The sequence below is a fragment of the Cebus imitator genome, unplaced genomic scaffold (assembly GCF_001604975.1).
Source record: "Cebus imitator isolate Cc_AM_T3 unplaced genomic scaffold, Cebus_imitator-1.0 Scaffold86, whole genome shotgun sequence".
Classification (NCBI taxonomy): Eukaryota; Metazoa; Chordata; class Mammalia; order Primates; family Cebidae; genus Cebus; species Cebus imitator.
Genome location: NW_016107401.1, coordinates 5,715,680 through 5,743,474, shown reverse-complemented (window position 1 = coordinate 5,743,474; position 27,795 = coordinate 5,715,680). Strand labels below are relative to the sequence as shown.

At 40.6% G+C, this 27,795-nt stretch overlaps 1 protein-coding gene across 10 annotated transcripts in view; it reads right to left on the bottom strand.

Annotated features, from left to right (window-relative positions):
* The window catches only part of TENM2 (teneurin transmembrane protein 2), a 1,289,478-nt gene that overhangs the window by 377,930 nt on the left and 883,753 nt on the right, over positions 1–27,795 (bottom strand). For 8 of the 10 annotated variants that reach the window (XM_037740622.1, XM_037740620.1, XM_037740624.1 and 5 more), the window contains one exon: positions 12,460–12,669. The exons of the other annotated variants lie outside the window; for them this stretch is intronic. In XM_037740622.1, the coding sequence (XP_037596550.1) occupies positions 12,460–12,669 (210 nt within the window). The remainder of the gene's footprint in view (positions 1–12,459; positions 12,670–27,795) is intronic. 10 annotated transcript variants of the gene reach the window in all.

Sequence of the window (27,795 nt, the reverse complement as noted above, 5' to 3'; positions counted from 1 at the left end):
TCGACGAACTTAAATCTAATGGTGAATGCAGTCAAGGAGCATAGTGGATTCAATAACAGAGAAGACACGGGGAGCTATTTCTAGTAGCTCTATCCTGCCGAGTATTCAATTGGATTCTGTTGGGGGCTGAATTGTGTTTCCCCAAGAGATATGAAGTCCTAACTCCTGATAGCTGGGAATGTGACCTAATTTGGATTTTGTAAGGTTATTTGCAGACTTCATTCAAATAAATTTATCCTCAATTATGGCGAGCCCTAAATTCAGTGATTCATATCCCTATAAAGAGAGAAAGTTGGACACCGACAGACACACACAGGAAGAAGGCCATTAGAAGGTGGAGGTAAGGATCGGAGTTATGCTACCACAACCAAAGAATGCCAGGGGCTGCTGGCAGCAACCACAAGCTAGCAGAGGCAAGGAAGGACTCTTCCCTAGGGCATTTGGAGGGAGCATGGTTTGGAACTCGTAGCTTCTAGAACTGTGACAGAATAATATTCAGTTGTTTTCAGCCACCTAGTTTGTGGTACTTTCTTATGGCAGCTCCAGCGCACTAATCCATATGCTAAGCTCATGCCTTCCTCAGGCTCAGTTCCTAGATTATAGCTGTGCCCCACAAAAACACTTATTAATGGAAGCAACTATTTCCAGGCAACATCAACTTGGGATAGCAGCTACTACACAAATGAAGAAAGAACTATTCTTTTGGATCCACATCTCTCTGTCCTTTCCAAGGAAAACAGCAGATTAGACAAACACAATTCTTTTCTCAACATTTCTGTTCTTTCTAAATGTGATCAAGCTCACACCCATAATCACAGATGGTCTCAGATCTAAAAACATTACAGTGACCTGCAGTCAACAGGCCCAAATCCAAAGGACTTAGTGGGGGCTCCTGCCATCTTTTTATTGTGCCAGTTTAATGTTGTCCTTCTAAAGCTAGATCAATAAGGATCTAGCTCTTGAGCTTATCTCTACTTGCACCATCTGCTAAAGGACACAAAAAGACCAAAGACCCTTGTCTTTAAGTGGTGACAATTTAATGTTGACACAAGTGACTTGTATGCACGAAACACCAAGAGAATACTACAAATCAGAATGCAATGAGGTGCTAAATTGAATAAGGCAGACTATAAGGCTGGTCTGTAATTCTGAAAAAGGAAAGCTCTAGTTGGGCTGAGTTGGTTGGGAAAGCTCTGGGGAAATGATGGTACCTGTGCTTAGATGGATACAAGGTCAGAAATGAGGAGGAACAGTAGTCATGGTATCTTCTCTGTTCTCATGCCATCCTAAGCTGTGTTGGGATAAAGAGCTAAAGCCCCAGCAACTCCACAGGGCTCCCTAATCAACAGAGGCAGATACAGACAAATCTGTGGGTTTGACACAAATACTCCAAATGTCTAACTATTCTGGTTCACAGCACCTGATGTCATTCCAAACACACCGGCCCTGATCAATACATATTTGTTGAGTAAAATATATTTGAGGAAATTAAACGGCTACCATTTTGGGGTTTTAACATTGTATTAAGTGTTTTGCATGCCCAATCTCCTGTAAATGTTTTCTTTTCATCAGAAGAAAAAAATGCACACACTTTAAAGAATTAAATTGTCCTACAATGATCGTTTCAAAAATAGCAAACTTCTTCCATCTCTGCCAATTTCTTCCTTCCCAACAGTAACCACATTTACCTTTTTTTAGCTGATTATTTTGGTATTTATCTCCAGTTCTATAAATAACATGCTTTGCTGCTATTTCTTGCATTTTCTATTTTATTTCGTTAGCTCTTGCATTATCTAGTAACTTCTTACTGCAAAAGATACAGGTCTTGGCTTTTTCCTCTACCTGCCCAGCCTTCGTATCTTCTCATTCTTCTGATTTAACAGCTAGGTCATTATTCAATGTGTGCATTAGTATGGCCATATAAATGCTCTTCAGAGCTGGGCCATGCGGTAAATGATGATTACATTTTATTTCTTGAATATTTTTTTTCTAGAATTGTCTTTTTAAAATTCACTTAAATTTCTAAATACTTATCACTCTGGAGACTAATTTCTTTGGGTCAAGTTCTTGTACTGCTTAATAACTATGTATCCTACAGCAAGTTACTTAACATCACTGTCACAGTTTTCCCCCCTGTACAATAGGGATAATAATCCCAACTCACAGAATAATAGTGTCCATGTCCTCCAGCCAAAATGCCACCAGGCAGGAGCACACAGTGGCCAAACACAGTTAACTCATTGCAAGGAGGGAGAAGGCACACAAGAGGAGCCAGAATGATGCCTCAGTAAGAGTGTTAGGAAGGGCTTGTGGGCTGGGTGAGGTGACTCACACCTGTAATCCCAGCCCTTGGGGAGGCCAAGGCAGGTGGATCACCTGAGGTCAGGAGTTTTCGACCAGCCTGTCCAATATGGTTAAACGCTGTCTCTACTAAGAAACACAAAAATTATCTGGGTGTGGTAGTATACACCTGTAATCTCAGCTACTCGTGAGGCTGAGGCAGGAGAATTTGCTGGAGCCAGGGAGATGGAGGCTGCAGTGAGCCGAGATCACACCACTGCATTCCAGCCTGGTCAATAGTGAGAGACTCTGTCTCAAAAAAAGAAAAAAAACAAAACAGTAGTCATTCATTTTAGCCTAGAGAGAGGGATGTTTTGTATTTTTGTCATTTGGACAGTGACTTTGGTTTTGTCTGTATTGAGGCGAAATCATGGTGTGGTCTTCTTGTCACCTTATTTCATGTCACTCCTTGTGCTGGTGTTCTGTAAGATTGTTTGTGTTCAGTGGGAGAACACTACAACCGAGCTGTGAGGGATAAGCCAGCTCCTAATGCACCTAAGCCTAGATGTTAGTGTCAGGTCTGTTCCCAGAATCAAGAGCTGCTTTCCTCTTTCTCATTGGTGAGGATTCAATGAATCACCATTTGTAAAAATTTAGAATGATGGCTGCCACAGAATAAGCCTTTAAACAGCATTTGTTGCATGACACCAAAAGCATAGACAACAAAGGTAAAAATAGATATGTTGGACCACACCAAGATTAAAAACTTTTACACATCAAAGGACACCATCAAAGAATGAAAAGACAACCTATGGAATAGGATAAAATATTTGCAAATCACATATCTGATAAGCAATTGATATCCAGAATATATAAAGAACTCCTGCAGCTCAACAATATCAACAAAAAACAAATGATCTGATTAAAAATTACGGAAAAAGACTTGAATAGACATTTCTTCAAAGAAGGTATAATAACAGGCAACAAGCATATGAAAAGAACTGAGCATTACAGAAATGCAAATAAAAACCATGAAGAAATACCACTTCACACCAACAGGATAGCTAGTATCAAAAACTCAGAAAGTAACAAGTGTTAGAGAGGATGTAGAGAGATTGGAGCCTTTGTGTACTGCTGCTGGTGGAATGTACAATGATGCAGACACTGTACAAAACAGCACAAATCTTTAAAACAGTCAAATCTTTAAAAAAAATTAAAAAATTAAGTATAGGGCTGGGTGCGACAGCTCACACCTGTAATCCCAGCACTTTGGGAAGCCGAGGTGGATGGATCATGAGGTCAGGAGTTCGAGATCAGCCTGACCAACACGGTGAGGCCCCATCTCTACTAAAAATACAAAAAGTAGCTGGGCTTTGTGGTGCATGCCCGTAATCCCAGCTACTCAGGAGGCTGAGGCAGGAGAATAGCTTGAACCCGGAAGGCAGAGGTTGCAGTGAGCCAAGATCGCCCCACTGTGCTCCAGCCTGGGCGATGGAGCGAGACTCCACCTCAAAAAAAAAAAGTAAATATAGAATTACTGTATGATTTTGTGATTCCACTTTTGGTTATACATCCAGAAGAGGTCAAAGCAGGTGCTCAAACAATTATTTGTACACCAATATTCATAGCAGCATTATTCATGATAGACAAGAGGTGGAAACCACCCAAGTGTCAATTGATGGAGGAGTGAATACACAAAATGTGGTATGTAGAGAAAATTAAATATTTTTGAGCTTTAAAAGGAAGAAAATTCTTGATGCAGAATTACATGCTACAACATGGATGAAAATTGAAGACTTATGCTAAGTAAAATAAGTCCATCACACAAGGACCAATACTGTGTGATTCCATTAATATGAGATACCTAGACACAAATTCATAGAGACAGAAATAAAATAGTGGTTGCCAGGGGCTGAGAGAAAGGGAGTTAGTGTTTAATGAGTATAGAGCTTCTGTTGAGGAAGATGAAGATGTTTTGGAGATGGATGGTAGTGATGATTGCATAACAATGTGAACATACTTAATGCCATAGAACTATACACTTAAATATAGTATAAATTGTAAATTTCATGTTATATATATTTGCCCACAATAGAACATTGTTGGTTAAATTAGAAAGCAAGTACTCTCAAACCCAATCATTTCTTTGGTTGTCCAAGCCTCTTTTAAAGGTATTTAGATGCATCAGAACGTTATTTAAATATTTATAACAGATTTAGGACTTGTAGACACTTATTACTGTTTTACAGATAAAAATACCAAGAAATAGATTAAGTAAGTTGCTCAAGATTATAGTGTTAGAAAGTGGCTGAGCTATGATCTGAATCTATGTAGTATGGACGTAAAGTCCACACTCTTAAGAACACACTCACTCTTCATTATTATTTTGCAGATAGGTCTAAGAGATGTACCCAGGGCTGGGGCTATAATTTCTGTTGAAACTGCCCACTGGTAAAATAATTAAGTCCTTTGATCCAACCCAAGAATCGAAACATCTCTAACATGGGACTGGGGACACTTTTAAAAATGACTATTGAATATTATACAGGAAGCTAGTTAGAATGAAATGTACTCTTTAAGGCAATTTGGGAGAAGCTGAAGTTCTGGGTAAAAATTGCTAGGGCAGGAAACTGTTAAGATATCACTTGTAGTTCCCACTCTCTGGGCTTGCCTAGGACATCTTTTTGTATGTACCAAGAAGCCAGGGACAGAAATGGAGAGGTAGAATGTACACAATGCCTATCGACCCTGAGATTTTTGTCAATATCAAGATTATTTGCTGAGAAAGAGCAGTTCTCTGCCGTCTGTCACTTCCATGCTGTGCATCTCTGAAGGAATTACCTGTCCATCTTGATTGTGTGCTCATTTGCACAATGGTGCAGAAGAGTAGTCCCACTCTAATTGGGCTGGAAATTGCTGGACCTACCAACTACACATGTATGTGTGTGTATGTGTGTGTGTGTGTGTGTGTGCACATGTGCAGTGCTTGTGTATTTCAAGAAGGCACAAAGGAAAAGAAGGAAGGGTCTGATCTCTATTTGCTACATTGCTAGGCAAATTAACAATGTCGAGAGTCCTGAGGACTATTAGTTCTCAGGATTACTCATTATTGGGGTGGGAGACCTTGTTTAGGAAGGCGAGGGTCTTCGGGCACCCAGGTTTGTGTTGGTGGAGCTGTACTTTCTTTCCTTGATAAGACTGCCATCAACGTTTTCAGCCAAGTGTTACAGCATCCCAAATCCATTCTTCTCAACTTCTGCATGTAAGCTATAAGGATCTGCTTTGCATGACTGTGTAGGCCTTAGTTTTGATAATGTCCCAGATAGTGGGGTGAAATCCACACTGTACAGAGAAGGAGTTGGGGAGCCTCTAACATTGGGACAGCTTGGTCCAGCCAGATACAAGAAACTTACAGACACAGAATACTGGAACAAGAAGGAAGCTTGGAGGCCTTTCAAGCCAATGCTCATTCTAGTCAGATAAGGAAACTTAGGTCCATGATGGTTTGGCTGTGTTCTTACTCAAAGTCTCATCTTGAATGGTAATCCCCATATCCCCACATGTCAAGGGTGGTACCAGGTGGAGGTAATTGAATCATGGGGGCAGTTTTTCCTGTGCTGTTCTCATGATAGTGAGTGAGTCTCACAAGATCTTATGGTTTTATAGGCATCTGCCATTACCCCTGTTTGCATTTCTTCCTGACACTTGTTGAAGAAGGTGCCTTTCTTCCTCCTTGTTTTCTGCCATGATTGTAAGTTTCCTCAGGGCTTCCCAGCCATGCAGAACTATGAGTCAATTAAACCTCTTTCCTTTATAAATTACCAGTGTGAGTGTTTCTTCATAGTGGTGTGAGAACAGACTAATACAATGATTGGATGAATTGACAAAAATCATGATGTGAATCACGAGCAGTGTGTAGAAAACCCAAGTTTTCCAATTTTCACTTTAGAACTTTCCCACTACATTAAAGCTTCCAAGACTTGCCAGAGCACAGGCTTCACCTGAAGGGAACGGTAAACACAGAGTTCCTTAGCCCCTCCTGAGCTTAGGGAATCACAGTCTCCAGGAGAAGTGTCTGGGGCTATGTGTGCTTGCCAAACAGTGGGTGTAAAGGGTATTTAGTTTTAAGAAATCTTTAAAAAAAATTGTAACCCATGCCCTTTAATACAATGCTTTCACTGTTGTCTGTCTCAATCAGCCATACAAATATTCTGAGGTTAACATTTAATAGACGAGTGAGGAGAAAAGTCTCTGCAACTAGGAAGGTTAAGGTGGAAGCTGGAATCCTTCACCTTCCAGCTTTGTGACTTTGGTGCATTACTTAACCTCTTTGTGCCACAGTTTTGTCATTTATAAAATGGGTATGATGATAATTCTTAATGCATTGGGAGGTGGCGGAACTAAATACAAGCACACGAAGAAAGTCATATAAAGTGCTTAGTATACTAATGAGTGCTAAGGGAGAAAAAGGGCCATGAGCTGAGCACCAAGTCCTGTGTGGCTCTGCATTCAGGCAAGAGGGACGGCTGTTTCTGTGACCTCCACAGAAAAGATAACATGCTGGACTTAGCCTGAGCTACTCAGTGGCCTGAGAACCTGTCCAGAGGAGAGGCAGCTGGAATCAAACCTGTGCCTGGATGCCAGAATGGAGATGCAGGTAGCTCTGAATGCTTAAACCAGACATCCCAGGGACCTGGGGAAGAACCTGGAGTCCAAGTGGCTCATGCGCAGAACAAATCCATCTTGGGAAAGTGAATGATGTTTGCATTTGATATCCTGACCCCAGAATTAAGACTGAAAAACAAAGGTGATTACTACAGATATTCGTTCATTCATTTACTTAATAAATACGTATTGAATGTCTACTATGAATTTGTCACCAGGGAAACTGTAGTGGAGATCCCTGAAGAGTGGAGTGAAGCTGGGAGGAGGAAGAAAAGCTGATAAAGAGCACAATAAGAAGTTAAAATGCAGAACACCAGGAGAAGTGGGATAAACAACCACAAGATGTACAATGACTTTTATAAAAAAAGAGCAAGATAGTATTAGAAGCACCATACAATCATCAGTGTGTGCATAACAACTGCTGAGAGGTATTCAGGGAATCCTAAATTAAATTAAATTACAATGGGCATAATCTGCTTAGGAAGGCAAGAAAATTTACAACATCTCAGTGAAAAATATCTTTCTAAAACCTAAGATATATAAGGGGAAGAAGTTTCATTAGGTTAAAAATACCGACTTCTTCCTCATCCCAAATCTGGCCCCATGGATGGATATTAGGGGCCAGATGAGTGAGGCCGCCTTGAAGTTTTCACAAGAGGATATTAATTCTAACCTTTATGTGGCTGTCAAGACAAATTTGTAACACAGAACATCTGCTTTTCAGGGTCTGGACAATACCTTAACCTCAAAGTCTGCTAGTTCCCATAAAAATTCAGTTATGAGCAATGATATTTAAGGTCTGTTGCCTATAGGACATGCAATTTACATGGTCCTTCAGTAGAGCTAAGGTTTGTCTATCGATCAAGTCAAGTTTTGCCCTTGGACTGTGCAAATATTGGATATTTGTAGAACTGTTGTTACACAGAAAGTGTGCTGTATGTCTTATTTAGAGGGAGGTTACAAAGAATTTTGACAGGAAATTAGCATATGTATTATATGATGTTACTGAGAATCCAGTCATCTGGATACACACATGTGCTCTTTTATGACAAACTTCTTTCTGGCCTCATTATGAGGACTCACAGAATTTTCCTGAAATGACTGACTTGCTTTTATCTCATGAGGTGTTACGTATCTTGTTCTTTCTATGTTTCCCTTTTCGCTTTGGTTGCTAGGAAGCTTAAAATCAAGCTCTCTATTTTAAATAATGGAACAGGACTTTATATATTTGAGCATATATATATGCTTTCCCTCCTAAATTTTCCCTTTACCTTTATTGTATTAACTATTTATAGCTAAAAAAAATTTTTTTTTAACAATTGTTGGCTGGGCGTGGTGGCTCACACCTATAATCCTAACGCTTTGGGAGGCTGAGGCAGGTGGGTCATTTGAGGTCAGGAGTTCGAGAGCAGCCTGGCCAACATGGTGTAAACCTGTCTCTACTAAAAACACAAAAATCAGCCAGGTGTGGTTGTGTGCACCTGTAATCCCAGCTACTAGGGAGGCTGAGGCATAAGAATCACTTGAACTTGGGAGGCGGAGGTTGCAGTGAGCCAAGATCATGCCACTATACTCCAGCCTGGACCAGTAAGACTCTGTCTCAAAAACAATAAAATAAAAAATTAACAATTGTTATAAGCTGTTACATATTGTGAGAAAGGTGCAAAAAAGAAATGCATGAATGAATGAATGAAGCTTATATGTTTTATGATGCCAGATAAATAAAACAGCACTTCTTATTGAATTAACATTTAATTATTAAATTATCCAGGCAACTTATTGATCCTAGGCAACCTCAAAGCCTGCTGACTTTGATATACTATTTTCATTTAGAATTAACTAAGGCATTGCTCTTTTAAAAAGGGTAAGGGCACCCTCTATGTGCTCAGTTACAGAGACTCTCTGACTGGGACAGTTCTTTTGCCACATAAGATCTACTGAAAGGGTCCTGGCCAGGGCATCCTGGTTACTACATTTCTTATGTATAGTTTGAAGCTACTAATGAGTGTTTGAAGCCCCTTTATTTACATTTTAAAGAAAACTAGAATTCAATGTTTCACAGGTAGAGGAAAGCCAGGGCTTTTAGAAGATAATGTGGTTGCCTGTGTATTTTCTGCATCATATGCTGACAGCAAACTGCAAGCCCTATTCTGATTTAGAAGGTAGTCTCATTCTTCCATCTGCAGGAGCCTCCATTATGCTGCTGCTGGGATCTAGATATTTTTTTTCCAGATGAGTTATTTCATAGGATTTGAAATTATGCTTCTGTGTATACAAGAAACATCTCTGGAGTAAGCTGCTCTGGCAGAAGGTCAGAACACAGAATGAGCCACTCGCTGGAGCTCAGCTATCTGAAAGAAAATGCTGAAGGGGGAGAGAAACACCTCTTCTGTAAACATCTTGCTAGCTGTACCTGGGTATCTACTTGATTGGCATAGATTGAGGGTTAGAGCAATTTGGCTCCAAAGGTGGCAAGGTTTTAGTACTGTCCACTAAAGAATGCACTACTGTCATAGAAAATAATGACACTTAAGCCATAAAGGTGAAGCTTTGTTGTTGCTTTGAGGAGTTTTTCATGTTGGGGAAAAACATTTTAGTTCCTGTAGTTTATGTCCCGTTAGTTTCTGAAGAACAGGTGCTCCTTGGGCAGGAATTGTGTGCTGTGACCCTCCTAATGATGGGCTTCACCAACATCAAATAATAACAGCAACTATAAGAAGAGAGCAGGAAATAATGTTTTACTGTCGTGTATGGGCTGATGTGTTAGAAGGTGTTTTATTTCCAACAAGAAATGAAAGAAAGAGACAAAGACCAAAGTGGTACCAGATTCTCAGTACACAGGTTCATCGCCAAGAGACGAACTTAAAAAATCCTGTGTAATTAACCAACGAGACAGAACACACACAAACAAATGGCAGCTTTGTTTGTGCTGTGACACCTCCTGAAAAATCCAGCCCCTTTCATCAAACTCAATTCAAAACACTCAGACACAGCTCTGCACTTTGCATCTTCTGTGTCAAACTCTATTTTCAATCCTTTACGTCAAATTTAAATTCATGGCAACTGCATTCAGATCTCGATAGAATCCCCAATTTACCCTGGACCCTAAATCCGTTCCACAAGAAACACACACACACACACACACACACACACACACACACACACACACAGACGTGAGCACACACATACTCAAACTCGATTTGCTCTCATTTTAGCTAAGCCAGAGACCAGAATTTCGAATGACTGCCTGTTGCCCAAAGCTTTAACAAACTCTCTGATGATAAGTACCTGCTGAAAACAAGCGTATTGCACAATTGGGTCTTCACCCCCTCAGTTGAAGAAATCGTATCAGCACAGCTCTTGTTTGGCATAAAAATGAACCCTTAAATTTTCTGTGGCATTTTCTCCTGTTACTGAAGCTTAAATCGCTATCAGTCTTAAGAGAGCCGAACAAATTGGTGTGAGCAATAAGAAATGGCTAATTTCTACTCTGAACACACGGATCTGTTGTGTCCACCAACATGAGGACTTGATTAGGCATAAAGCTCACATAAATACCCTATCAACAAGTTTCAATCTGATACACCGTCCAAAAGAAAGGAAATCACTCACTGCATTATTGCTGAGAAAACATTCCAGATGGCCTCAAGATATTAACTGACCTCTCGTATGGAAATCATTGTTGCCTGAGTATCCATATATGCATAAAAGGATATAGTTTTTAAAAGCTCATTTTATCTCTAATAATTGTCTGTTTTTAAAAAGCTATCAGCAGGTACATCTCATTTCAAAAGCCTCTTGTCCTTCATAATACAATATTCATCACGATTACATAGTATGAAATAAAAAGCAGCAAAACATAAGCGAAGGTAGTTCAATTAAATGCAACATAATCTGCAGCAAAAAAGGGCTCTGTAGCTAAAATCAGGTTCTGATGAAAGTGAAAAGGGAATATATTTCCACATATTTTTAATTATATAGAATTTCCTCAAACATGATTTTTCATAATATATTCCATTAAGTTAACATCATATTTGAAGAAAGAGCATTTTCCGATTTCATTTTAAGCCTGATTTTGAGCAATTACAGTGTCATTGTTCCGCGGTAGAAAGGTTGAATTCATTTACTGTGTGGTTATGCTAGTTATGATTGATGTCTCTTCTCCAAATGATAAACCAATCACCCCAATGATGTAATGTCATTTTAAGAGTGCCATAATCACATTTCTCTCAGACTAGAAGCTCTGATGAGTTCTAATAAAGATTTATGGTAGATTAAAGGCCTTCATAATATCAACAATGGATTGCTCATTTGATGAGAGATTTGATTAGGTAATTTTTTTTGAAAAAGAATATGAGTTTACTAAATACATCAGGCCTGGCTATGAAGAAGGGCATGGGCCATCCTAAGTAGCAGTCCATCATTTCATTTCCAGAACGATTCATCTGAAATGTATTTGGGAGGTCCTCTCCAATCGCAGAGGTTGGGGCCAGTGGTGGGTGGCATACACTCCTGGATGTAACCTAAACACAATTTCATCAAGGCCCACTCCCGGCACGGAAGGTTTTATATTGCTTTGGATGGGATATGCTAATGAACCTCATGAGTGGCCAGTTCAGAAGATGACTCCGAAGCCTTTAGGTCAGGAGCAATTAATTTTTGCAAATGTCTCTCCTTGGGCCATGGATACTTAAGCCCTAGAAATTGCCGATTCCTATGTTCAGATGTTCATGTAAAGCATAACACCAACAAGAGAAATCAAAATAAGGCATGATTATGCTGGGCCTAGGGCAATTCCACCCAAGATTCAGAGACTGGGAGCTGAGAAGTGGCCACCAAATCTTCAAAAGTGGGAGAGGACCTTAGGCTCAGTCTCTGTTCTGTGAATGTGAAAACAAAAATAAGAACTATGGATTTAGAGGCAGTATATACCATTGTACCACAGCATCAGCTTGTTAAATTCAAGTGAGGTCACAAGTAGAGGGTTACAGGAGAGGTCACCCCCAAACACTTCATACTTGGCAAGACATTCAGTATTGATGTCACGGGAACACATTTTAATTTCAAAATCATCTAAACAAGCAAGGAATAAGAAGTTAAAAGCCAAATTAAAAAAACAACAACAGGGGATCTGAGCTACACATAAATTGGGCATGTGAAGGTGTCCGGGGTCACTCAGCTGTGACCAGGACCATAGTAATACACAATTCAATATTCTACATCTCTCTGCACTTCCCCTTTGAGATCAGCATGCCCACACACACAGCAATGGGCAAATGCCTACCACTGAAGGAGGCCTAAACCCTGTTAAGATAAGCAAAACCTCTTCAGTAACTTCTACCTTCTACAAATGTATCTTGAAAATGCCATGCCAGAAAAGGACAACTGCATTTCACCTTGATGCTCCCCACGCCACCTTCCCCCAGCCCTTGTTTCAGCGTTGTCATTTTGTTGGAGAATCAAGAATGTCACTCACGAAACACCACACATTCAGACACCACAGAGTTTCCTTACCACTGCTGGAGGCTTGCTGGGGCCCTGAGCATGCTCTGAGCAGGTATGAATTGGGGGAGAATTCCTCATCAGGGTTGGTGTCCATGATTTGATGGGAGGTGTTGCTGTCTAGCAATGGCATCTGGCAGCTAACTGGTGGAGGATTATGGGAGCTAGGCAGCTGAGCAGATGGAAGGAGACTAGGCGAGGATGTAGGTGGAATGGGACGACCTGAGAAAGAGGACAGAGGGGTCAAAGGTCAGCAATGTCTGTCATGAGAGCATCCCAAGAAAGTTACATTGAAACCAGCTTACAATATAAATCTTAAAAAAAAAAAAATGAAATGCTCCAGATGTGCTTTTTTTTAAAAGAGTGGTTTGATGTTTCTCCAAAAGTCCAAGTTCATATTTTAGGTAGTTGCATATTTCAGAAAAAGGACATGAGCAGAAATATACATGTACACAGCCGAAATGGAATCCATCTAGAAACCATCCAGTTTCTTTTATCCACTCTGCTCCAGTCCTAGTCTAAGTGCTCATTATCTCCCCCTAAGCTACCTCTTTGCTAGTCTCACTGCTTCTACTCTTCTCACATAACCCATCCACTTCCCATTGTCCCAATCCTTTCTCCACAGTAGCCAGAATGAATTGTAAGGTGAGGAATCAGACTGTATCACTCACCCACTTAGCACTCTCCAATAACTGCCCATTGCTTGTAGAAAGAAACCCAACTTATGAAGACCTACCTGTCTTGAGTACTCTGGCCCACAGCTGCCTCTCCCACCTCACTCTCATAGTGACCTTTACAACTCTCCATGTGGCCCCTTATTCTCTAGCCAATGTGGTCATCTTTGTTTCTGTTGCTTGAACACACCAAGCCATTTCACCTTCAGAGTCTTCCCACTTCCTGTCCCCTCTACGCTGGACACCATCCCCAGCCCCGCCCCCCACAACCTTGCCAACATTCACAATCTCACTTCTTCTCTTCAATCAATCCTTCCATGTTTGTCTTCTTGAAATTTGCCCATCTACCTGCTCTAGGCTACTACTCTGCTTACCTTTCTTCATAGCCCTTACTACTCTTTGAATGTGGCATCTTGTTTATTTTATTCACCCCTGCATCTCCAGTGTCTTCCTAAAGAATAGCATCTGCTGAATGACTGAACAAAAATAAGGGACTCTAAAACCAGATTAATTAATTTGAGACAGAAGCGGAAGAGTGATAGAAAGGTGATGCATTGGCATCCAAAAGAGTTGGCCAATCTCCCTGCTCTCCCCATCATGTGGTTCTGGGACACCATGGGGAGAATACTGACAAAGAAAAGCACAGAATCTCCAGCCTTGAGGAGGAGCAGCCAGTCTGGCAGAAGGTGCTCAGTAACATGGAGCTGCCTTTGGGTCCAGAAGCTGTCCTCCCACACAGAGGCTGCTGTGCCCTCTCTTTCACTCGGCAGGGAGCTCCTGGCAGCCAAAGTGCTGGGCAAGGACAATCACCACCTATACTTTGGCCTGCTTTATCCTTCCAGCTTGGGGTCTTTGCAGTTGCTTGCCTGCTGGTTTGCTCATTTAGGAAGTTCAGGAAAATGGGCCAAGAGAAGCAGCCCATGGACTATCTCCTAAACCTGGGGGTGTGGAAGGAAGGAACATTGAGAAAGCAAACTTGAAAACTAGGTGAGTGTTGCATCAGATATAAGTACCTGAGCCAGAATAAATGGGTGTTCCTGTTTTCACATGTACTCCTAATGTAGAGACATCACAGACACCTCAAATGAATGTCAATTTTTAATTGTCACTTTTATAATTGTATTTTCTGATTCATTATTTGATGCATTTAATGCTATTTGTGGGTTCATTTGGTTCAATAAACTATATGTGCACCTTGACAGACATTGAGGATACAAAAATAAGTAAGATACCACTCCTGCCCTCAGAGGGCTCACAGTCTAGTGGGAGACAGACAGGTAAATATGTCGCTTGATAAAGACCACATGACATGGTGCTCTAGGGTCAGAGAAAAGGGGCGCTGTTTCAGCCTGGCCAGGTAAGAGTGGGGATGCAGAGTTAAATAAGGATTCCTGGGAAAGTTGATGCCTGAGCAATCTTCCAGGAAGAAAGTGACTTCTGGTGAGAGAAAACAGGATGAACAGCTACAGAGGCATCAAACCATTAGCCCATTACCCTTTTGAGGATGGGATGGCAGACAAAGGAGATAAGATACCCTTAAAGCTTAAATGTTAGGGGCTCCTGCACAGTAACAGAATAAAAATGGAGACAAATAATTCCTGAAATTGATCAGTGGATAAATGGAGTTTGACTTGAAAAACTCCATTCATTCATGGCTGTTTGGGATTCATCTAAGGCATGACTTTCTTGATGGATGCTTTGGAAAGGTAGAATGAACACATTGGAGTTTCATCAGAGTCAGTGTTAATGTTTAATCATTAACATTAACCCACCAGGTCCCCTTCTAACAATAATAACTATCATTATCATTAATAATTGAACTGCTGATGTTTCTTACATAACTATCTGCTACTCACTGTGCTTGTTCCTTTGTATGTATTATCTCATTTAATTCTCAAAACAATCCCTTGAGGCTAGAATTATTATATATTCCCATAAAATGAAATAACACATTCTCATTTTATACATGAGGAAACTGAGGCACAGAGAGGTTAAACTGCACAGCTAGTTAAGCAGCAGAGGCCAGGATTCAAACTTGTGTCTAACTCTTTCAAAGTTCACCGTCTAACCGCTCTAATGGTGCTTGCCCAAACAGCATGGTTAGAAAAAAAGGATGAAGTGATGCAAAAGAAGGAGAGTGACTTATGGGAGGTCATGTTTCCAGGTTCCCATCTCCCAATCCCAAGGTACTCTTCGGATTGCAAATTAGAAATATTTCTTTGAATAACCATTTACAGCAGCAATCAACCGATAGAGTTCAAAGTTTTTCTTGTAATTTTGTTATAAGTTCAAAGTGGCTCCTTCATAGCAATGTTACCCTCTGCCTTCTTCAAGGCTCCTGAACTCAGAGGAATCCTGACCAAGACACTGTGAAGTCAGTGTTGACGTCCACTTAGCAGCGAGGTTCTGGTAGGAACAGATTTTAACTCACAAACAATAGGCTTTAAAGTTTGTGTTATTGAGGCATATCTGAAACTGCATATTGAAGAACAAGGATGGCTGGAAGCCAATTTTTAAATTCCTTTGAGTGACTGAGGTGGAACTGAAGTTCAAGTGCAATTTTCCAGGACCCTGATATGATAGTTGCTGTGAAATCATTCTTTATATGAACTTTTTGAAATTTTGTTCAGCATGAATTCATTTCATATAGTACAGACTGAACTGCTTTTTAATTTATACAAACACAGACAATGGAAGAATAGTCATAACACAATGAAAGCATTAGGGTTACTACAGTGTATTGAGAATACACATCACAGAATTGTCTGATTCCTGTTATTTCCCTGCCCATGTTAAGCCTATGTTTTGGGAGCTCTTTCAACTCTGCTTCCTAGTACCTACCATTACTTGGAAAATTTCTCAGTCCACAGATCATCTCCTATCAGATGATATGCTGTTCTCTCTCTCTCTCTCTCCCTCTCTCTCTCTCTCTCTTCATGGTCTTGCTTGTCACCCAGGCTGGAGTGCAGTGGCGTGATCTCGGCTCACTGCAGCTCCCACAGGTAGCTGGGATTACAGGTGCAAGCCACCATTCCTGGCTAGTTTTTGTATATATATATATATATATATATTTCTTTTTGTAAAGCGGAGTTTCACTGCGTTGCACAGTCTGGTCTCAAACTTCTGAGCTCAAGCATCCACTTGCCTCAGCCTCCCAAAGTGCCAGGATTACAGGCATGAACCACCATGCTGGCCCTGGTATGCTGTTTTCTATTTGCTATTTTGTTCACTTATACTACATTCCCCGCCTCCCCTCCCACAATTCCAACTGACAGAGACCATCTGCACAGACAAACAGGTTCCAAAGTACAGGGGAGAAAACCGAAACTTCTACAGGCTTACTTTGTAGATTGCGATTTCTTACAGAAATGCTCAGTGTGGCATGGGCAGGTAACCAGGTGATAGGCATTCACTTGGCTCCCACTTTATGCACTACTGAAGCCCCTTGACTCTCCAAGTATGTTGACAGTTCCATTTTGAATGAGTATAGAGCCTCCAGCAAAAGCACAGAAAACCAGGTTCAACTGATCTGTTAAAAAGCAAAAGGAAACAGGCAAAAGCAGCAATATGTCTTTCATTAAACTCATATGGTCTTGTGTATGCGTGGGAGTGTATGTATGTGTTTTCCAAGATCCCCATGTAAATCAAAGTCAAACTAATTATCTGTGTGACTGGATTTCCCATGACCTTAAACATGGGGATGAATCCAACTTTTTCTAATTTATCTCTTTCCAAATGAGTAAGATTTAGTGGTAGTTTGAACTCATGATTTTTTTTTTTCTGATTAAAGGACCGATAACCAGTTTTGTGCTAACTCTGACAGATTGGTAGTGGCTATGTGGAATGCTGTGTTGAGAAGAACTGTGAGGAAGCCCTGGATTTGGTGGGAAATGGTGACATCATCAACTAGAAATTTCATGGAGATGGAGTAGGGAGAGGAAGCAGATCACAGTGCTTATTTGAAACCGTGCTCCAGGTCCTCACTTATCACCCATTTCAGCCATACCTGAAAACTGTATCCTATACAATCTGTGGTTGAAACCATAGTGCTCTCACTCCCATTGTCTCAATTACAGAACCCTTTTGCTCTTTAAGTTGATTTGGATCCTGACTTAGTTCCCCAAGACCAAAGGTCTACAATCTCCTTTCCATCTCCAAAGCAGTTACTATTATTAGTGAAATTGCTGCTCTGACCAACCCTTTTAAATATATTCACTAATTTATGACAGAGGGCATGTTGCAGATCAATTCCCAAAATTCACTTAAAACAACGAGTTCTTTTTTATTCAACAGACTAATGGCAAGCAGATATTAGAATGCTCTGTGTAGGCAATGCATAATTGATTTATGTAGCGATGAGATGTCAGGATATTTGATGAAGCAAATAGACATGCTCAGATAACAGTAACAAAAAAAGTACTAGAAATAATTGTACCCAAAATAAGTTCAATGACCTCATTACCACTTATGTATATGATCTTGCTTTACTCTAAGAACTGAGCTAAGTACTAAATATCCTACACACACACACACACACACACACACACACACACACACACATTTTTTTTCTTTTAACACTCACTACTTTTCTCTGAATTTAGTAAGATTATCTTCCCCATTTACAGGTAAGAAAACTGAGACTTGGTTGAACTGACTTTCCCAGCACAGCTGGGATTTGAACCCAAGTCATCTGACTCCAAAGCCAAGCCTTGAAGAGTTCATTCTTCTATGTCTCACATTAGACAAAAGTGCTAACAAATGAAGAAGATGTGAATCTCAAACTCACGAGTCCCTTTCTGGGATGCACAATAAAGTAATCCCAGAGGAGGTAACTAATCCTGGGCAGAGACAAGGTTCTTCCTGGAAATAACCATGCTGCCTCACTCACACAGAAAAAACAATTTGTAAGGAGAGAAAAAAGAACTTAAGTCAAAACTTGAAAATCCTCTGTGGCTTCATAAGTTCAAGAGCTTAGTGAAAACATTGCTTTTGTGTTAAGTATTGCAAAAGGACTTACATTTAAACTAGAGGATTTAAACAGTTGTCCTAATGATATTTCCGAATACCTCCTATTTATTCAGATGCTTGACTAAAGTATCTACTTTTCTCTAACTCTTTGGGGTTTCTGAAACCCCTATTTTTGAAGGAGGCAAAAGATGAGAAAAATTTACATTATTTCTGTGCAAATAAATATATTTTCAATATCTGAGATATTGCCTCCTTTTGTTTGCATTTAATGATTTTTTTTAACGTGGTTCTTTTTGCCATTAAGGCCCATAAGAATATTTTTCTGGAAAGTGCATTGGGTTTTTCAAGGTCTGCCTAGTTCTGCCTGTGCAACTTACAGAGGGCTGTGTGACAGGATATTCTTCACCGAACCTTCACGATGGGCTTTGAGGCAGCGTGGGGGCATGGCAGCCAGGCCTACTACTGCAGAAGGTGCAAGGCGCCCTGACAACAAGGCTGGCTAGACTCTCTGTCTCCAGCTCATCTCATTCACCGCCACTGGAGAAGTGGGTGAAGCCACGGCACATCTATCTGTACAGCCTATTTGATGTGCTGAACATCAATGATTCTGCTTATGCCCCTTCCACACTTATCACAACACTCAGCTGTTCAACAAGTATAGAGACTCTGGGATGTGAATAACATACCCGAAGGTCAGAACTAAGATCTAGACTCAGGTTTGCATGTGGCCATAAACTACAGTGGGCTATTCCTTAACCAAGAGTTGCCTTACACTCAAATTCAGCTATGAGTTGTTTTCATCAAGCCAACCCAATCCATTCTCATTTTCTACTCTGCTCCAAACAGAGTAGGACCTTGGGCTCCAACAGACGTAATACCTAATTGTCTTTTACAAATGTCTATGTCTCCCTTCATACCTGCCTTATTTCTGTCTCTGTGCTGTGCAATTCATCTCTAATATTGTAGCCCATCCAGTTTTATCTTCCTTCAAAGCCCAAGTCAGGAATGGAGAGAGCACAGACCTCAGAGTCTGGCAGACTGCGTATTTCCACTTACTCTATTACTTGGGAATTTGAGCAACTCAGGTCACGTCTCACAGCCCCTCTGATGATACTAACACCTACTCTATATGTTGTTGTGAAGAGTGAAGATGTTATGTATAGAGCTCGTAGAACAGCGTTTGACCCTCAGTAGGCACAAAGGATCCAGATGGAGCTAATGAGACTTTTAGCTTACTGGTTTCAGCTGGTTCACAAGCATCTGTTGTGTGTACATGGCTGTGCCATAGATAGGGAGACTGTAGTATCAATCACAATTGCAGAATGCCAAATGACCCCTAACAAATATAGCAACTTAATTATTATTTTTTTTTTGAGATAGAGTCTCACTCTCTGTCACTCAGGCTGGAGGGCAGCGGTGCAGTTTTGGCTACTGCAACCTCCGCTTCCTAGATTCATGTGATTCTCCAGCCTCAGCCTCCTGAGTAGCTGGGATTACAGGCATGTACCATCACGCCCAGCTAATTTTTGTATTTTTAGTAGAGACGGGGTTTCACCATGTTGGCCAGGCTGGTCTTGAACTCCTGACCTCAGGTGATCCACCTACTTTGGCCTGGGATTACAGGCGTGAGTCACCGTGCCCAATCAGCACCTTAAAATTTAAATACAGATATATATATACGTATATATATATGTATATATATATACGTATATATATATGTGTATATATATACATATACACATATATATATACGTATATATATATACACATATATATATCTGTATTTATATATATATAAAATGTATTTATAGTTTACTTCTAATATTTATATTTTTTACTTATATTATGTATTTATATAAATCTATCTACCTACCTTCTATATTCCTGATAGCAGCCTGCTAATATTTAGTGCTAACGTTAGACTAGCTCAGTCATTCTCCACTGGGGCAATTTTGCTTCCCAGGGGACTTTTGGCAAAGCCTGGGAACTTTTTGGTTAGGATGCTACTGGCATCTAGTGTGTAGGGACGGGGTGCTGCTAAACATCCTATAATGCACAGGACAATTTCCCACTGCACAAAATTATCCAGCCCCAAATGTCAATAGGACTGAGACTGAGAAACCCCGGGTTCGCACGTGTGATGGTTTTAGATAAGCACGCTTTGTGTTACATGATCAATTTTTAAGTTGCTCTTTTTTCCAGTTTACAAGCATTGGGCAGATATTAGAGGTAAAACGTTTGAATGAGTCAACGTTTTCCCTCCACCCAAGAAAACACCAGGAAAATAAACAAACTTCTATTGGAGAATTTAAGTCAAAAAGAGACAAAATTTACTTAAAGCGAGTCTAATTGTCACTGAGGGAAGTTACAGCCAGCTTTTCCCAGTGGTGAGAGAAATCTGACAAGAGAGGGTTGGGCAGCCTTTATGGAGGCAGGAGATTCAGAGGAGAATGTTCCACCTCAGTTTTAGGTTATTTAACCTCACCTGAGGAATTTTCATTATGTCTTATGTCTCTTATGTCTTCTCAATGAGGCAATATCAGCCTGACTGGGTTTGTTCTATTCCACATCACCTCGCTTCAAGTTTTTATTTTTACAGCAAAAGACCTAATTGCCCTCTTCACTCACACTTCAGTGAACCCACGAAAGCCCAGTTAAGCATTTTCTTGAAAACAAATCGTTTTCAGATGGCCCTGGCAAAACTATCCCAATTGTGAACACGCTCTTATGCATAATTTATTGGAAGGGTGGCCTGCTGTGGGACCTGCCCCAGTTAAAGAGCCTCTTGCAGGAGGAGCTCAAGCATGAACTGTCTTCACAGTTTGAGACCCCATGCATTTGGGTGTCATTACTATAGCTCACCAGCAACATGCATGTTTATATATCACATCTTCCTGGCAGCGTTACACTTCGGAAGATGTCAAATATAGATGAGACTATAGATGGAGAGTAGAGTCTGTTTTTAAACTAATATAATTTCTATAATTTTCTAATGCTAACCCCTTCATCTTCACGAGGTGAAATGCAATGCTTCTTTGCAGCTTCCTCTTGTGAAGACACAAATCCACCTTACCTGCAGTGACACAACTGTTTACCACAAGGCAATGAATCCTCAAATACCTTCTGACCAGAGATTTCGAATTGCTTGGCACATGTAGCTTAATTACATCTCCCAGATCCTCTCAAAAGGAAAAGCACTATGATGTTGGTGATATGTAGTTGTCCAGATTTATGCTGTCCAGCAGAACTTGCTGTGTGTTCTATATCTCTAGTGTCTAATAAATGTGGCTATCAGACACTTGAAATGTGGCTGGTACAACTGAAAAACTGAATTTTAAATTGTATTGTTAGTTAAGTTTAGACAGCCACATGCAGCTAGTGGCTACCATGTTGGACGGCATAGTCTAAACTGTGGTTCTACCTTTCCAGTTACTGGTATCCTTCACTGTGTTCCTTCCCTTCACACAAAAGCCAACATCTTTCTGAATTTACAGATTTGCTCAGGACATGTTTCTTCTTTCAACTTTGCCAAGACTCTCCGCTGCCTATAGCATAGTTCAAACTCTAAGTTATCTTATGATGTACCAGGTATTATTTCAAGACCCTTTACATACATTATTGTATTTAATCTCACACAAACCCTTAGGAGTAGGTTGTATAATCTTATTCCCATTTTAAAGATGAAGAAAGTGAACTGCAGAGGGGATAAGTTCATTGGGAAGAAGAGTTTGAACCTAGGTATTTTGCTTTTAAACCTCAAACCACACTGCACAGAGAATAAAGGTAGAATTCAATTAGATTTTGTAATAACAAAGCACCAACTGCTGATGTAACAATGTGATTGCCATTGAAACCAGATTGAAGGTCAACTCTTGATCCTGCCACTGATTCTCTGAGTGACTTTGGGCGAGTCATTTAACTTTTCTGTGTTCAACTACTAGATAAACGAAATGTGCGGAAACATATTTCACTAGTTTTAAATAAACGAGACACTTCTATAAACTTTCTGAATTAAATGGTATGTGTTATTATCATGCACAAAAAAGGTAAGAGATAGGTGTTTTATTCTGCTTACAGGACTTTCTAAAGATGAAGTAATAACGTAGATGAAAGTGCATTGCAAATGGTGAAGTACTCTGCAAATGGTAATTGTTTTCATTCTCATTATTGGAAGCTTTCGTTTTCAAAGGCTTTGTCTGCAGATAGCAAACAGTTGTCAACTGTAAATCTGTGTTTTGCTATGTGCTTTAGGGACCACAAAGATAAAACATGCACTCTAGGCAGCAGATGCTCAAACTATTTCATCTCTATGCTGCCCACGCTCACAGTACCCCACCCGTTCTTCATTGAATGGTCCTTGATAAGATGCTAAAGATTAGATGCCTTGGGAGCCTACCCACCAGTAGCCAATATAAAGCCCGAAAAGCTCCCCCTCAAAGACATATAAATGCTATGAAATTAGAACTGAAAATGTAAATGAGAGTGGGACCAGGTCTAGGTTGTTAGTAAGATGTCAGGACATGGATAACATATGCATTGATTTATATCCTCCCTGAACAATTGTTTGAACATCATTGCCTTGTATCTGAAAAATCCGCACTAGTGTACAATTAGAAAGAGTACTGGACTAGGAGTTAGGAGATCCGTGTTCTTCATCGTTGCTGCCTAGCTACTAGCTAGTTGTGCCACAACAAACAGCTTACGTTCTGTAGGCCTCAATCAATGCATGCAATCTTATTGTACTGCGACATATCAGCACCAATACTTTTAAGAAATGTGATGGCATTGTCTTCGTCACAAGAGGGCCCATGCTGCCATGGAAGAGACTAATATTTACAAACATTTCTTGAGCACTCAAAATGTTTTAGGCAGTATGTTTAGCATGTCATGGTTTGTAATTTATGAAATCCTTCCAGCAATGCTATCTAGCAGTTACTATTATTATCCCTGTTTTACAGATGAGCAAACTGAGTCTTGAAGAGATCACGGGACTTGACAAAAGTTACACGGTTAAGTAATGGGCAAAGCCAAGACACAAACTCAGAGCTCTCTAATTGGGGATTGTATGGCTACATGGGAGTCATTGCAATGTTGGAGATGCAAAGAGAGAAGAGTAACTCTAACTAGAATAAGGCAGGAAGCTGGACTGGAAAGCGTAGCAGTGTCAAGATGACGAGACAATCTGTGGTGAGCTTTCTTCTTCAGCTTTAAATGTCTAAATATTATTCTATTCTCATGACAGGTATGGAGATCAATAATTGGGTCAAGATTCCATGTGAGGTTTTGTCCTAGCAGAAATTTACAATCTGAATTGTATCTTTCCCACCTTCTCCAAGCCTGGATTACTTTCTTCATCAAGGTCAGGATGAGCCTTCAAATGTCTCTCTTCAGGCCCTGCAGAGGCAGGTGCTTGCAAGGTACTGTTCTCTGAAGGCTCACTTAGAACACTCTCTGGGAAAACCATGCATCAGTGCAGACAGCTGAAGACATGAGAAAAATGGCCTTGGGGCACAAAGAAGCATGAAGGAAGAAAAGGAGGAGGAGGATTTCACTTTACACTGAGAGAGTGACAATCATGCTTCCTATATACGTGAGCCACATGGCTACTCAGCCTCAGGACTGGGTGCAAAGTGACTGATTTCTGTCTGAAATAGCACATTGCTTAGTTACGGCTAAAAAGGTGTGTGGATGGAGAGATGTTTTGGAGTTTCCATGATCCCTACAGAGCCTAGTGGTTCTGCTAGACAATGAAGATGTTTTAGTTCAGCTCACAAGAAGTTGTTGTTGTGTGTGTGTGTGTGTGTGTGACTGTGTATACACACATGTACATATGCAGGCACACACACTCTACATTGACTAGAGACAGCAAAATTAATCCACATCCAAAGGGCACTGTGGGCAAAGTCTCTATTTTCACAAATAATGCCTTCCTCACCTTTTACAAGCCTATTTGAAGACCTGCAGTGCATCCTGGCTACAATTCAAAGCCCATCTAATGAAAATACCTCCACTGTCAGCAATGTTAATGTCACTTTAAAGAGTGTGAAATGTTGCTAAATGTGTCAGGAAACAATTAGATAACATAAGAGGCATGTTTTCTCAGTGCACAGAGAAATATATTATGCAGGCAGGAGATAAACACAAAGTTTTCTGAGCTCCAGCATATTCAGCACTCTCTCTCGCTCTCTCTTTTTAATCCAACAGAGAAATTGTTTGGCAAGAGTAAGCCCTGTTTCAAATACTTGGAGAAGGGAGAAAGGCCTGCTTTGCCTCTGACTGCTGTCGCTTGAGCCCTGTGCTATCAGGCTCAGCGAGATACAAATAGTCTTCCACTCAAATTAAATGTGTGCCCTCCTAATTAGCATTATAAATATAGGTTTCTCTGAGCCAGAGTTGATAAAATTACAGTGTAGAGCTGGAAAGGAACCGGCAGCTCTTCCATGCTGACACAATGGCCACAGCGTTTGCATGGTTAGAACAATGCCCCCAGAGCCTGCCCCATCTTCACAGGTCAGCCTGGGAAAGGAAGGTAAATGCCAAGCGGGCTGACATTAGGACGGGCACCCCGGCCCAGATGCAATCTGTTCTTTGTATGTGGCAATGTAAGGCTTGGCTCCTAGGCTCTGGGGAGAGCAGTTCTTACTGCAAAGCTTCTTTGTAGAGTTTTGTCATTTCCACCACCTGTGGGGTTCCAAATGGTGCCACAAAACCACAGGCAATGCTGACTGACAGATTTTTCCCTGGTCTCCACACCCAGCACCGCTCTCCAAGGTTCTGAAACATTACCATGTGCTAAGAAATGGTGGTTTCTTTCTCCTTCCACCCCCTACAACCCTGAGATGCCTCTGCTAATCTTCTTGAAGACATTTTGCATTAGATGAGAAAATCTATGGATAAGAGAGAGAAAGGGGGGAAGGAGTAAATAGAGATGTGGACAGAGACCCAGAAACAGACGTAGCCAGGCAAGTGATTGCCCAGAGTGAAAACGAGAAAGGATTTATTTTGACACAGTTTTCAAATCATCATAGTTGTGAAGTCACTACCAACCAAGGTAGAAATGCTGAAAGACTTAAAGTGAGTGAGGAGTTTGCATGCCAGGTGATACAATGATGTGACATTTCAGACATGAACAAACATATTCATATGGGCAACATGCATCATGATAGAAGCCATCATGATAGAAGTGATGTGATGCACGTGTCAACATTGGTTCACACATGCAAAGATACCCAGCTTCTTTCTTTTCTTATGGAGACTTGCCACATGATACAGATGCAGAAAAAAGACCTTTGTGGCTCTTAGCCCACATTTGCTTCCCAGTCTGCAGTTCTGCCATGCTAAATCAGCCTTAGAAGATGGGGCTCGGGTTGACCTCCTGTGTCCGCTTTTGCTATGCTTCTGTTTGGAATTGCCTTCTAGTTATTGCTAGGACTGTCCCTGAGATTAGCAAAAGTCATAGAATGATCTAGATGAAGTCAAAGAAAGCTATGAAGAAAGTCCATGGAATGTTAGCTTTAGAAGGAACCTTAGATAATATCCCTAATCAACCACTCCACTTTGCTGATGACAAAATTGTAATTCAGAAAGAATGTGGCTTTTTCTGGACCACACAGTAAGTTAGTAACCTGAGACTAAGGTTCTATTTATTAAATAACACTCATCTTCAGTACTTAAGTTTGGGGACAAGCAGAAAACCCAAAACCCAAATGAGGATGAGGAAAATCTGCCTTCACAGAAAATCATATAAATGGACCATAAATCTATAATTTTAATGTATTATGTGTAAAATAATTACTCCCCTCCCCTCCCCCTAATAAAATCAATACACATATGACATTAGGCTCTTATCTTCCAAACTAGATTCTTTGAAATATTGGGTTTCTCAAGATGAAACATGTCCCAGGAAAGAAGGGTTCCATGAACAAATAGTTTATGCAGTATGAGATGGTATAGGAGGCACGTCCAGATCACAGGAAAGAGAGACCTAATGTACTGTATGCCAGTATGAGAACATTTGACTTGGTCAGTCTATTCCATTCTAGGCTGACCTCTTAAGAGCCTAGTTGAGACACTGAGTTGCCTAGGGGAAGAAATTCAGTTTGATGTGTGTACTAGAAATAATTTAATAGATTTGAGGCCGTGCAGTTCTTAACCCTGGAAGAGAGGTAAAGGACGTTGTAGCAATCCTCAAATAATTGAGCCATGTGCTATGAAGAACAGAATGGACTTTTAAAGCTGGTTTGGATGTCAGTACTAAGGAGCCAAATTCAGCCTGATAAATCTTGCATATATCTATATCTCTCTTTTATGCATGTTCTACCTGGTATCATGGTTTCTTTGGCATGTGCTGTATCGTTCTTGCTAGAGTGTAATCTATACTTTTCATTCACTCAATCAACACATATGTGTTGAGTAACTACCACCTTTCAGGTTCTCTCTCAGGCCAGGGCATTGCTCTAGGTAGTTATGAAATCTGCATTGTTTTTAATCTTTCCATCTCCCAAGATACTTAACAAAGTACTTGTGCACAGAAGGTGATTAATAAATATTTGTTGACAAAAATGGATAAACATGTAAAGAGCTTTCTAGCAACAGCTGTTGAACAACATCAGAATCAGCACCCTTGCAAAGTAACAAGCTCCTCATCCCAGAAATTATTTTAGCAGTCTTGAGCGGCTCTTGTCAGCAAGACTGTAGACAACATTTTGGCATTCAGTGGGAAGTAGGATTATAGACCCTTTAAATTCAGTTCCAGTCTTAAATCCCTATGATTTTGTGAACATTCTTGTCATAGCCCCACGCTGGGGGAGGAGGGGGTAAAGAAGACAGAGGATTATTTATGTCTCAAAAATAAGCAGTCAGCCCAGATATTCACCCTGCCTCACCAAAAGTCAGAGACACATTTGCTTTCCTGCATTCTGCATATCTGAAAAATTTCATTTCCCAGCTGAAAATCAAGATCCATATAGATTCATGTATCCTTAGAGGACTTAACTTTATTTAAAGGAAACATGTCACTGTGTTGTAGCTTAAGCTCAAATTAATTATAACAAGTGTAATATTTGGCCAACCTTAGTTTCATGATTCAACATTCCCGCTTGGTCGGTTCCCAGAACCAAATGAGTCCATAACCATCCCCAACACGATAACCCTTTTGCTTTTACAGCTGCTTTCATCTGCGGATCTCAAAGTGTGCTGCAAACAGTAATTAGTGTTTGCTGGGGAGGTAAGTAGGCATTTCCTTGGCTCATTTGGCAAAGTAGAATGGGGGGGTGACTGGTCAATGTCCAGGCAGAAACTGGAATGGTGGCCTCCATGATCCCACTTATTTTTCCTATGATCCCCCCAAACTGGTCACATTGTTTATTTAAGCAAAGAGTTGGTATATGTATACCCAAATTAAAATAGTTTGTAACCAGCCTAACTAAAGTTGAAATAAGTGATTGTGTGGAGGATAAAAGGACTAGTAGGGAATTTCCATCCTAGGAGAGATGGACTAGGCCAGCCATGGAGAGATTCTTTAACAATATCCCCCCTTCTTCCCTCTCTCCCTGCCTCCCTCCTTCCCTCCCTCCTTCCCTCCTTCCTTCCTTCTTTCCTCCCTCCCTCCTTCCCTCCCTCCCTCCTTCCCTCCTTCCTTCCTTCCTTTCTCCCTCCTTCCCTCCTTCCCTCCTTCCCCCCTTCCTCCTTCCCTCCCTCCCTCCCT